Genomic DNA, 13,980 nt, shown 5'->3' with positions numbered 1-13,980 from the left:
ACCTAAGAAAGAAAACAAAGAAAGTAAAAATTGATTACCTATACATGTATAAGATATATATATTGAAGAAAAGCATATTTTTAAGTATTGTTTTAAAATTCAGAGGAGAACGTCGATGAAACTTCTACATACTACAATCTGAACAGTACAGACGCTGAAAAGGCGAAAGCTGCCAGACAAGAGGTTTATTACGAGTTTACACCAACAGCAAGATTATCACCTTCAGCGATCAAAGTTGCCGAATTCAAAGATTTTGTTGAAAAGAAAAAGAGAAATAAAGAATATTTCGATGAACAGTTCAAGGTAATGATCGAATTACCTCTTTTTGTTGATATTATATAACAAATAGTACAAATGAAATAATGTTCAGACCCGATACTCATTTAGATAAATGGTTTCCTTTCCGTTGCTAGATGTTATGATTGCTTTTCTCCGATTGTATAGTACATATCTAAATGTGATGTGTTCCTACACATTTGATAATGACATATACGACAAAGGGAATGAAAATATGTATTTCTACTAATAATACTGTACGTTATACCTGAGAATTACCTACGTTGCTAGAATAAAAAAAAATCTTAATTGTATCAATTACTGCAGTTATTTGAATCAATGTTGATATACAGGAAATTTTCTTTTTCATTTTATCATAATTTCAAAATCAAACAATTCAAGAAATTTTCAAAATATATTGCAAGTAGCAAATACGAGTTTTACATATCTGTTTTGAAGGGTGCCCATGAAAACGTGTTTAATTAAAATGAGGTTATGATTTTGTTGTGTTAATTAAAGTCACTTATCCCGACAATGAAAGACGAAGATAACGAACATTGATCAACCTCATTACTCCTATAAGCAATACAAAATAAATAGTTGGGCAAACACGAACCCCTGGACACACCAGAGGTGGGATCAGGTGCCTAGGAGGGGTAAGCATCCCCTGTCGACCGGTCACATCCGCCGTGAGCTCTATATCCTGAACAGTTAAACGGAGTTATCCGTAGTCAAAATTAGTGTGCAAAGAACGGACCAACAATCGGTGTGAAACACGTCAGACAGCATTTGACCCAATGAGAGGTTGTATTGACAGACTAGATTGTTATAACAATCATAGAATTTGCGAAATGCTGATTTCAATCAAGACTGTTGAAACCCCTGTACCATCAACTTGCTTGTCAGTAGCTTTCCTCGATTTAAAAACTGACTATACGCAGAACAAGCTCGTGCCTATCGAATCAGTTGAGAGATATATCAACACCTTATGCAGCTGATAATGGAATATTGCTACATATATATAGAAAGTTGATGATGGAGAAGCTGAAATCATAGGTTTGCCATGTATATTGTAAAAACAGCATAACTTTATTTACATTTTTTCTCCTTTCTACTAATGTAAGCCTGGCACGTATCCTTGATTTTTTTCGAAAGGGACCTGGGACAGCTGGAGGGATTTGACAAGCAAACTTATATAAAATACGATTTTGTCCAATGTTTAAAATCCTAAATGAGAGAGAGCCTTATATTACAACTGTCTCACAAATTCTTTTCCCCAAACTAAGAGGAGGGGGCCATTTTATTCATAACTTTCAAGTGTTTTTTTCTCTCTCATTCACTACTACTGTTAAAATTAGTTGGAACAGTCACCCAATATATATGTTTAGTTGCATTCCAAAATCGTTGTAAAAAAAAAAAAAGAAGTGGGGGCCAAGCCCCCGTGATTCTGTATGCCTGAAAATATACTACATAATTTGCTTTGGTTCAATAATCTCTGAAAAGTGGGAAATATTGAGTTCTATTGAATGACAAAACACCAGTAAAACTCTTCCTGATAATTTTTCAAACAGAAACTTGTAGTTATGTCAAATAATTCTTTGTCTGTTTTAACAGAAATTTTACAGCGGTCTGCAGTTTCCAGCGACGACTGCTATAATACCAGGAAACAGAGCTAAGAACAAGTATAGGAATATATACCCATGTAAGAGGACGGTGACTTGATTATTCTAATAGCCTAGAATTAATTCTCTCTCTCTCTCTCTCTCTCTCTCTCTCTCTCTCTCTCTCTCTCTCCATTGAATGCTTAATCTAGTTGATCAAATAGTTTGCGTACTTAGGGAAATTTCAGCAAATAAAAATATTTACTGATTATCAAAGAATATAAGAAAATCAACAACACGTCTTTGTTGTTGTTGTTTTTTAATTTAGTTATTAACTTAAAGGTCAATATAACATACATGTACATTCCCTTCCATGTACATGTAGTACTATCTCAAAATGTTATACAAACTAGCCACGTGTGGGTAATGCTGAGTATTTTTTTTTCAATTACATTTCTCACTTGCCAATACTCCCATGAAGGTTTAATTATATATTTTCGCATGAAATTAGTTAAAATAATCGAAACAAAAAAATAGAAAATGTTGCAACGCACAATTGATGTAGTTACTGTACAATAATATATTGTATCTATACTTTACAGATGATGACACTAGAGTGAAGCTAAAGACTGATAAGGATTCTCACACGTCAGATTTCATCAATGCTTCATTCATACACGTAAGACTCTCCGATCTTTTTCTTTCTCATATATCGAAATTTTACATACAGTCGCTATAGTATATAGTTTTCTTTGAAGGGTTACGGAAATGTGAAGTCCTATATTGCAGCCCAAGGTAAGTGGCTTAATTTAAGACAATGTTAATCTTTGTTCCAACTACAAGTATAGAATAAATATCGCCACAAACCCAAAGATAACTAAATCCAATTAATGCGTTGAATTGAACGCATCATACTGACCATTACGCACCAAAATATCTTATACTATATTGCATATACTGTTACACATATTATTCTGTATTGCTGGAATGCAGGGCCATTGGTGAACACGATTGATGACTTTTGGTGGATGGTGTGGAATGAGAATTGTGGGAAAATTATCATGTTGACCAACCTTATTGAGGATGAAAAGGTAAATTCCCCATGTATTAGTTTTCAGTGTCGTTATATCTTTTGTTACATACTACGTTTAAGAATCTAATATATCTATAATTCGGAGTTTAAATCTTATTTGAAAGCACATTTGGTTGAGTATTGTTACTATTGACATTAACAGAAAGATATTTCGAGGGGAAAATACATTGTGAAGATGATATTTTGCAATATCAACATGTTTGTACTCCATGTATGGAAATAATGGATATTGATTGTCGAAGAAAGGTGAAGATAACGAAAAGTGATCAATCTCATTACTCCTATAAGCAATACAAAATAGATAGTTGGGGCAAACACGGACCCCTGGATACACCAGAGGTGGGATCAGGTGTCTAAGAGGAGTAAGCATCCCCTGTCAACCGGTCACACCCACCATGAGCCCTATATCCTGATCAGGTAAACGGAAGTATCCGTAGTCAAAATCAGTGTGCCAAGAACGGTCTAACAATCGGTATGAAACATGTCAGACAGCATTTGACCCAATGATAGATTGTATTGACGAACTAGATCGTTATAACGACCATAGAATTTCTGTAATTTCTTATTCCGAGTAGAGATATTAGGTAAACATTTTTTTAACGTGGTGTTGAGAAATAAAATCATTAATGTGCAACACTAGAATTATGTTTTTTGTATGAAAACAGGTGAAGTGTATTCAGTACTGGCCGGAGACGGACAAAATGGATGCAGGAATCCTAACAGTAGAAGTGGTAGATGTGGAAAACTTCGCTGATTTTACAATAAGAACACTCTCTCTGAAAAATGTAAGCCAAACCAACCTCAGTACCTCTCTGTATACACTTTGATGAAAATTTGTCATTTTTTTCTGTTAAAATGTTTAAAATTCCATAACGCAAGGTAACGGGCTTTTATACATGTTGATCATGTCTGTGTAATTCGATTAACCTATAATTTATGTGGTTTAGGGTAAAGAGGACAGAATTGTTCGACAGTTCCATTTCACTGCCTGGCCAGATAAAGGAGTGCCGCTCTATGCATCCTCTCTAGTTCATTTTCACTCCAAAGTGAAAAACACCGCATCACAAAGCAAAGGCCCCTTGGTCGTTCACTGCAGGTAATTCTAATTCATGTGAAGACTGTTATACTAACATTATTATGCCCCTGCAACAAAATTTGCGGGGTGGTTTCTGGGCTCTAAAGCATTATCCTTTCCACCTGCAGTGACCATATCATACATATGGACTACCCATGGGACGAAAATGTTCCCTATCGAATTTGGGGTCCAAAGGTCAAGCGCACTGGATATCGAAGTAGCAATATGGTTTCTGGGCTCTAAAGCGTTTTCCTTGCCACCTACAGTAACCATATCATACATATAGACTACACATGGGACGAATATGTTCCCTATCGATTTTGGGGTCAAAAGGTCAAAGGTCAACCGCACTCCTAGAGAAGAGACTACCAATTGTTTTGTCATACTCTTTCTTTTTTACACTCAGGAAAAGGGTAATTTATACCTATTAACAACACCCTTTGGGAGATTGGGGTAAGCGGGGGTATTCTTAGTGAGCATTGATCACAATACCTCTTGTATTAACTGACATTATATTATCTGATAAGTCCCGTGGGGATCCGGGTTATAATAGGTCCTCGGTACCCCTTGCTAAGAGGCGACTAAATTGGGTGGACCTTCGGATGAGACTGCAAAAACTGAGGCCTCGTGTCACAGCAGGTGTGGCACGATAAAGATCCCTCACTGCTCAAAGGCCATAAACGCCGAGTATAGGCCTAAATTTTGCAGCCCTTCACTCTATAACTCTATAATGTTCTTTCACAGAACACAACAATGCATCCATTGTTTTAATTTTGTTTTCATGAATTTACATTGACGGATACAAAACCTACTGACTAATGACTTTGTTATGACACAGTTCGGTGTTCGAATTCATTCCAGCAGATGTCTTTCATTAAAAAAAAAACCTCAAAAGGAGTTTACCAATACATTTCGGAATTTGCTCCTCAGAGGCCTTTGGTATTTTAGGGAGTACTAGTAAAATCCCCAAAGTCATAGTATCCATGCAAACGTGACAAACGCTATACTGTGTACCTAAGGTATTCCTGCAAGCGTAAAAAAAACTATAAAAATCGTGACGGATATAATTTGAGTTTTAATGTGTGCCACTTAAAGTTATGGTTGGAAAACTTAAAAGTACTGGACTGTCACTTTTGAAAGTTTTACAATATTTTATCTCCTTTGAGTGATTGGATGGATATGTTTATATCTGTTCCCCAAATTTTAAGAATAGAAGTTATTGATAGAAACTTCATCGTTTTGATGCCAAGTAAAAATCGTTATGGAAAGAATTCTAGACCGATTGTTGTAATGCGCCATTACACATTCAAATTGACTTTTGACGTACAGTGATACATTAGGCTTCACCGTTCTCATATTATTTCTCAAACTGACACGTGCTTTCTTTTCTGCTTATATGACAGCGCTGGAATCGGAAGAACTGGGACCTTTATAGCGCTAGATTACCTAATCCAGCAAGCAAAGGAAACGAACTGTATTGATGTGGTTGAATGCGTGGAAACGTTGAGAAGACAGCGAATAAACATGGTTCAAACAATGGTATGTGTCAGTTATATTGTCTACCAGATAGAGACAGACTAGGATTGTATCTCTTTTAATTGCTGCAGCAAATACGCATTGCAATTTAATCAACAACACTCGATTCGTACGGGAGAAGGTTTTCACAATTTTGTACTCGTACAGCGAATACAAGTGACGAGTAGAACAATAGTTTTTTGTTTACTTGCACCTCTCTTGATTTCGTTTACGTTTCTTTTAGGAGCAGTTTATTTTTGTGCACCACGCTCTGTTAGAAGCTTTAATGTGCACGTCGTCTGATCCTTCAGCAGCTGAATTTCCTCAAATCTACAAAGATCTGATGGATGTCGATCCAAATAGCGGAAGACGAAATATTGATATACATTTTGAGGTAAGCTTAATTGCAGACTATTTCAACTCATGCAAAATAATTCATGTTTCTGTATAAAAGTTATGGCTTTACAACAGGTATTGTTGACTCTTCGTATATGTACCTGATCCCAATTCTGGTGTTTCCAGGGGTCCATTTTGTCTTACTCTCTAAATTGTATTCTTTATAGGATTCGACATGAGATGCTTACTCCTCCTAAGCACCCGATCTCACCTCTAATATGTCCAGAGATCTGTGTTTGCCCAACTTTTAATTTGATAAAATAAAAAAGGAAACATTCCTATCTAGTGATCAGTCATCCAAAAATTGCTTTTTTAAACACCACTCTGATTCCACGTACAAGTACACTGAAGTTGAAATAAAAAATATGCTGGAGTTCCTCATTGACAATATCTTCATAGGCTTTGGTAATCTGGTCTTCCAACAGTCTGTTGGAATTACCATGGGCACGAATTGTGATCCTTTGTTCGCTGATCTGTTTTTATATTCTTATGCAGCAGAGTTTATTCACAATATTCTACATGAGAAGAATAAACTTTTTGCTGTGGCTTGACATTTAGATATATCGACGACGTTTTACCTCTTAGAGAGGCATTAGCTGTGAAAGTGATGGCAATATTATTTATCAAAATATCTCAATGACATGGGCATATATGTGATGGCAACATTTATTTTGCACAAAAACAAGAGAGACCTCATAAACCTACGTTAGATAACCGCTTTTAGTGTAAAGAAATATATAAGGAAGAATTATTGTCGTGCAAAACAATAATTATTTAATCACCAAAACTACATAATCATTTGCCTGCTTTGAGGCTAAAAAGTGTTTGCAATAATTCAATACTGGCGTTACTACTGAAATGTGAGTAGCAAAAATAGCTTGCTGTGTTCTTCCATTCGACATTTAGATATATCGACGACGTATTATCTATTAATAATAATAATGAAAAAATTTCATTCATGTGTCGATTTAATATATCCCAGTGAACTCGAAATAAAAGACACCACCGAGTCGTCCACTTCTGATTCATACTTACATATTTTATCTATGGGATATTAACGGCAAACTAACAACTTAATTTTATGACAAACTTGATGATTTCAACTTCTCCATCGTCAACTTCCCATATTTATGTAGCAATATTCCATTATCAACTGCATATGGTGTTTATTTCTCTCAACTGATTCGATACGCAAGAGCTTGTTCTGCGTATGGTCAGTTTTTAAATCGAGGCAAGCTACTGACAAACAAATTCATGGTACAGGGGTTTCAACGGTCTCGTTTAAAGTCATCATTTCTCAAATTTTATGGTTGTTATAACGTTTTAGTTTGGCAATATAACATAATTGGGTCAAATGCTGTCTGACGTGTTTCATACCGATTGTTAGACCGTTCTTGGCACACTGATTTTGACTACGGATAACTGCATTTACCTGATCAAGGTATAGAGATCACGGCGGGAGTGACCGGTCGCTTACTCTTCCTAGGCACGTGATCCCATCTCTAATGTATCCAGGGGTTCGTGTTTCCCCAACTCTGTATTTTGTATTGCTTATAGGAGTTGTGAGATTAATCACCTTTCATAGAGCAATTTTCATTGAATGTTATTTTTGGTAATGCCTCTTTGAAAATACATATGTATTCATTTTTCATTCATATGTCAATTCGATATATCCTTGTGAACTTGAGATAAAATACACCATAGAGTCCTCCACATTTACTTCGTACTTTTATTGAAAATGGATATTAACGACAAACTAGCAATTCAACTTTATGACAAACGGGATGATTTCAGTTTCTCTGTCGTTAATTTCCCATATTCCATCATCACCTGCTGTTGCATATGGTGTTTATACATCTCAACTGATTCGATACGCAAGAGCTAATTCTGTATATATGGTAAGTTTTTAAATTGAGGCAGGTAACTAACAAACAACTTGATTGTGGAACTTTGGGTTTTAACCGTGTCATTTAAAGTCAGCATTTCGCAAATTGTCGTTGTACACGTTAGTTGGAATTGAGCTTTGACGACATATTCCTGCATTCACCTGATGAAAATGAAGGGTCTCGGTGGGTGTGACCATCAATAGGGGGTGTTCATTCCTCAAAGGCATTTGATCCCACATCTGGTGCTCCTTGTGGTCCAAGTTTGTCTTGATTTCAATTTGGCTTTCTTTTTTAAGATTTATTCCATTGATTACTGCTCGTAGTTTTCACCCTTTTCATCACCGTATATTGTATAACAGGAATATATCTCATATAACAATTTGCATTCCTGTGTACAATTGGTCCTTTGGGATTATTTTTGAGTGCATAATTTTTTAGTTAATGGTAACAGAGACCAAGTTTTATGTAACAGAGTTCACTGTATATGGACGTTCCTTGTATATTTTGCATACAGGATCTGTTGTCTGGGTTATACGAAGTTCCCGATACTGCCTACAGATTTGCCAAAGATCCAGACAATAAGACGAAAAACCGTTACAGTAACATCTTACCAGGTACATGTACTTAAATTGTACTGGACTAATTGATATAATTCAATCAATAGTAATTAAATCTTACTGGGCAAATAGATGTAATTCAATCATTAGTAATTATATCTTACTGGACTAATTGATATAATTCAGTCATTGGTAATAGCTGAGGTATTGACGGATTTTGTTTTATACACAGTTGACAGCGAAATGCCACAACTGAAAGATGAAGAAAACAAACTTATTTACATCAACGCCGTGTTTCTTCCAGTAATTAGATTTTTTTCAAACATCTTTCATTAATGAATTCTCAAAACAATGATGTCTTAAGCTAAATATTAATCATGGATTTTTTTCAAGAAAAGCCTTGCTTTTGTATAACTGTTTAACAATTTTGTATTTTAGGCATACAAAACAAATAAGTCATTCATTGTAACACAAATGCCTCTCAGAGAAACAGTGAATGATTTTTGGAAACTACTTTCCAATCAAAGAGTGTCCACCGTTGTCATGCTTAACCAAACAAAACCAGATGAATCGGATGGCAAACAGGTTAAGCACTTTAGCAGAGATTATAGATTATCCAACTTTGTATCATTTTAGTTTGAAGCATTTTTACAAGATAACTTTGAAAAAAATTGTAATTGGCTGAAAATGAAGATCTTTCATACGAAAAATTGTTGGGAGAGTTACCTTTTCTAAACTTTTAGAATGTCGGAATATATTGGCCAGACGGTTCTGAGAGTGAGCAGTATGGTACAATCAAAGTAACTAAAGAGGGCTCTTCAGACAAAGAAAAGGATTTCACAGTTATCGACCTTCTTTACAAAATACAGGATAGAGAGGTGATTTCAATTTTCCCCATCAATAATTTTCATAGATTTTTACCGTATAAAGATAGGGTATAAGGACTAGAAGTTGCATTGTTGTTTAATGTCTCAGCTCGAATATTGCACACATATCGAGGAGAACATGTATAGCTTTCAGTGATATGCCAAATTTGGACCTATGCCGAGACTGGGCGAACGATAATGTGTTCCTTTACTTTGACGAGGGGGCTCATGTTTTAAGGTATCATCCGAACAACTTTTTACTATTGTGTTTAGGAATTGTCACGTTCTCTTTCACGACTCTGGTCACTACTGACCTACATCAACAAATGGTATCTGAATATTGAAAAGTGAATGTGAAGCAAGCGAATACCTACTACTGCATATGTTATGCATAAAGATTCGTTACTTGCAATTGTTACGGTGAAGACGTTATGAAGATCAGTGCATAAAGTTGAATACTATTTACTATATTGACAAACAAAATTCAATTATGAATGAATTCCACGGATTTTTAATATGTATGGTTGGTTGGTTGTATGTTGTTCAACGTCCTGCTCGAGAATTTTTAACTCATATGATTGATGTCACCATTTGCCGATGAAGGGTGGCAAAATGTAGGCATCTACTGAGTTTACGGCTTTTGGACAAGAAGGGATCTTTATTGTGCCACACCTGCTGTGACACATGACCTTGGTTTTTTGCGATCGCATACGAATGATTGCCCTATTTGGTCACCCGTTACGACAAGCAAGGGGTACTGAGGGTCTATTCTAACCCGGATCCCCATTGGATATTACCCCAGTAATATGTAATGAACCAATAATTGTCTTATGATTTATAAAAACTTGCTGATAAAAGTCAACGTGAATTCCTTGTTGACAAACTATATCTAATTTTCGAAAGGCGACACCTTTACCGTTATCATGTGCACTCAGATGAGCATACCAATTAATCAAAAGGATAATATATGTACAACAAAGGTAAATTAATTTCGAAATATGAACATTTCAAGTTAGTATACATGTTTAGAGCATATCTCTGTTAACACTTACAAAAAACAACTTCAGATTCCTGTGAGTTATATCTACTCAAGAGTTTCTGATATACATCTTCATGAACTGAAACAAATCTATATGCATTGTATATTAGTATGTAAACTTTAGTGACAAGGTGTTAATTCCTGTATAGCATGCTCTTTACAAGGGGAGATAAATGTTCTATAGACGACATGTAAAACATTCATTCTTGACAGTGATATTTACTTTGTTACTATTATCATATTTTGTTGAATGAAAAAATATGTCTTAAGACTTCCAATTGTAATTGATGATGTATGGTTTATGTAAAGTTACTTTATGCAGTACTTTGATAAAACATTCCTATTAATTAAATTTCAGGACGAGAGAAAGATCCGGATATTTAAATGTAATTTCTGGCCAGATTCTGCAACCATTCCGTCATCAGTGCTTTCCTTTTTAAAACTGGTGAATGCTGTGGAGTTGCACCACGACAGAAATAATACCGGGCCAGTTGTAATCCACTGCATGTAAGAAATCAATTAATTGTAGTTCCTAGTTTCTAATTAAGCAATTAGTATACAGTTAATGAGGCATACCACAAGTATTTGTTTCATACATGGGTCACCCCCTCCTTACTAATACCACAAGATACCTAACTAGATTTCGGACACCTCTCGCTTCAAGTCTCATTTTACGATTAGTTGGTCATTCATCCTCACTTTTGTGATATTAGTCGCTTTTTAAATAGACATTGTTCTTGCTGGTATATCGTTCTCAACACCTTACCCATAACACCATAGCTGTAAACTACTCGCTTATTCATCGATTCCTACCATTCCACATTTTCAGACGATCTATCTACTACAACTTCCGGTTTGAGATCTATGGACAGAAGATTTTATAGAGATAAAACATACTGTGTGTGAAAAATGAATAGTAATTATTTTATGGAATAATATGATTTTAGGCCTATGTAAAACTGACATAAAAGTAATTGAACTCTGTTGAAAAAAAAAGACTTATAAACGTCAGTGTTTATACTATATGTCTAAACTATATTATACTATATCGTCAAAATGGGTGACACTCTTTTGAAACATGAAAATAATGATATAAATATCGGCAATATTTATATATTCTTTTTAAATTTGATTGCCTAGTTGGGTAGCTGACCTGCAAATCGTGAGTTCGAGTCCAGCAGGGGTTTCAATTTTTTCCAGACTATTTCCTACTAAACAGCCTTTTAAAAAAATGGAAGTTGTCAATTTCAAATAATTATTAAACACTTTTCATCCATGTAATATTTCTCTGGTGTGTTATTCCTCCTTAAACTTGAAGTACATCGTCCTGTACACGTGTATGCTGCAATTTATTTCATCAGAACCATTGATTGTCAATCGAGCGTTTTACGTATTAATTCTTAAACTGAATTTATCATAATTTGAAAACGGTATCTGAAATATATATACTTTCGGAAGCATGATGACTCTTGATAATGTAGATTTTGTTTAAGATTATATTTTAATTGTTTGAATTGTCGTTATTTCGTGCGACAAGGTATTTTGTTTTACATTTCTATCGTGGGTTTTTTTTTTCAATTATGTGGCTACGCCCCTACATAGGTTAATATAACAACATGTACTTACATATATAAAAGGGAGGGGAATTGAGAAAAATATCATACGAGCCTTGATAATACCCGCGGTACTAAATTGAGTCCACGAACGATTTATATAAGATGGCATCAGAAGTTCTTCATACACCCTGTGATAGGAACAACACCACAAGATTTAGGATTTATATCCAAGTACAATATGCCTCCATAAAGGGTAGAATCAGTTTCTTTTTAAGCATGCCCTTGAAAGAAGGCGAGGAGACCGATAAGAGTACTCCGTTGTGTTCTTGTGAATCATTCAATCTCACAGTCTCAGATTAATGGATAGTTAGGATTACAGTTCGTTAAATTCAGACCCACAAACAAGCATTTTCATGTTAATGAATTCGTAATTGGCCATTATCGTTCGTGTTAGAGAATGTACACATGTAGATAGGTAAGCTATGTAGTCGAGAGGTTTTTTGTTTGTATTTAGGAATGGAGCAGAAAAGAGTGGATTGTTCTGTGTTTTACAAGTGGTATTGGAGAGAATGAAAATTGAACAAGATGTTGCTATTCATCACGTGATTCAACGAATGCGTAGTGTGAGACCAAGCATCATTCCTAATAAGGTAAATTTTGCCAATTTGGAATTAGAAATTTCTTAAACAAATATTATAGAATAACTGAGAATTTCTCGGTGAATGTGATGCTTTAGCTACCCTCAAGGTATACTATTTATCGAGCCCGAGTTACTAAATGGTTGTTTTTTATCCTTTGATCTCCTTTATACACCCTCACTAGTGAAATGATTTATGCAGAAGAGTGTTCTTATTCTTTGTAATGAAAACAGTTATTGCAATAATTGTATTGAAACATTTATATTTTGCATATTCTAAGTTTGATTTTTAGTCAATTTTAAATTCATTTTTTATTTCTTACCAGTAAAGACATGTAGACTGAATTTCAAACGTTCCTCTTTTTCCTAATGTTTCAGGAACAATTCAGATTCTGCCATGATGTGGTAATGGAATACATGAAGCAGTTTGACGCATATTCCAATTTCCAATGAAACAAAAACAGTTATACACATGTATGTGCATGCTCTTTAAACCAACATTGGATTCCTAATTAAATCTGTCGCCGTATCATAGTAGCTTGGGTTGGGTTATAGTATATTGTAGAATTATTATTTATAAATTCATGTGTTATTGATTCATTCATATTAGCGTACTTTTAATTTGTTTTCCCTTTGTTATATCACAGTGTACATGTGTATGCGACATATTTGTCGCGAAATATTACTTTTCGTATTTCTTTCATGTGTTCATAAAGTCACACCAGAAATTGGCTGATTCCGATATTGTAACAGTGCTGACGCGTACTTTGTATTAGGATAAAAGAAATGAATGTTACAAGAACTGAGAGAGAGAGAGAGAGAGAGAGAGAGAGAGAGAGAGAGAGCAATGACACACAAACAATGGAAGTTGTTAAAATTTCAAAACAACTTGTTCCTTTCGCAGAATAAAAAAGCTGTTTACATGTGGGGAGAAAATAATTTTTAAAAAGAATCGTATCATTTCTACATCACACCAGCGAAAATTACTCTCTTTGATAATCTACATGATTTGAGTGGTGGTGGAAATGATAAACCATGGATGTACATCCTAACAATCACCATTATACATTATTATGCATGCTATTTTTTCACAATAGAATATGAGGGTGCCACGTTTGAAATGAAAAATTATTAATAGCTTTTGGTTTGAGTTAGTGTTTAGGTATTTTAGGATAGGATATGTATGTATTGTCTCTTCATATACACCTATTGTCATCAGTGATAACTTGTATATACGAACGTCCCTTGGAACACATTGCCTCCTGTGTCGTCACACGTATCATCGTCCAACGTTATAGAGGATAATGTTACGTAAAGATTGATGAAAATGATGATCAATGTATATCGGTTGTTGCAATGTTATAAACCAAGACGTACTATTTGAAGCTGATTATTTTATTTTGAAATGTCAAATGGCTATTATTCAATGTATATAAACGCTTAAAACAAAAATAAATGATCTTTATCAACATTATAAACTACA

At 34.8% G+C, this 13,980-nt stretch overlaps 1 protein-coding gene across 3 annotated transcripts in view; it reads left to right on the top strand.

Moving 5' to 3' along the window:
• The window catches only part of LOC125669227 (uncharacterized), a 90,740-nt gene extending 76,760 nt beyond the window's left edge, over window positions 1-13,980 (top strand). For all 3 annotated transcript variants that reach the window (XM_056164235.1, XM_056164233.1, XM_056164234.1), the window contains 16 exons: window positions 104-303; window positions 1,891-1,978; window positions 2,480-2,556; window positions 2,636-2,672; window positions 2,871-2,968; window positions 3,636-3,755; window positions 3,918-4,066; window positions 5,449-5,584; window positions 5,805-5,954; window positions 8,357-8,456; window positions 8,632-8,702; window positions 8,838-8,984; window positions 9,143-9,277; window positions 10,663-10,811; window positions 12,375-12,510; window positions 12,876-13,980. In XM_056164235.1, coding sequence (XP_056020210.1) covers window positions 104-303; window positions 1,891-1,978; window positions 2,480-2,556; window positions 2,636-2,672; window positions 2,871-2,968; window positions 3,636-3,755; window positions 3,918-4,066; window positions 5,449-5,584; window positions 5,805-5,954; window positions 8,357-8,456; window positions 8,632-8,702; window positions 8,838-8,984; window positions 9,143-9,277; window positions 10,663-10,811; window positions 12,375-12,510; window positions 12,876-12,950 — 1,868 coding nt within the window. In that variant the 3' untranslated portion in view covers window positions 12,951-13,980. The remainder of the gene's footprint in view (window positions 1-103; window positions 304-1,890; window positions 1,979-2,479; window positions 2,557-2,635; window positions 2,673-2,870; window positions 2,969-3,635; window positions 3,756-3,917; window positions 4,067-5,448; window positions 5,585-5,804; window positions 5,955-8,356; window positions 8,457-8,631; window positions 8,703-8,837; window positions 8,985-9,142; window positions 9,278-10,662; window positions 10,812-12,374; window positions 12,511-12,875) is intronic.

The sequence above is a fragment of the Ostrea edulis genome, chromosome 4, assembly GCF_947568905.1.
Source record: "Ostrea edulis chromosome 4, xbOstEdul1.1, whole genome shotgun sequence".
In the NCBI taxonomy this organism is placed as follows: domain Eukaryota; kingdom Metazoa; phylum Mollusca; class Bivalvia; order Ostreida; family Ostreidae; genus Ostrea; species Ostrea edulis.
The sequence above is the reverse complement of the archived record's forward strand: the minus strand, read 5'-3'. Positions and strand labels throughout refer to the sequence as shown.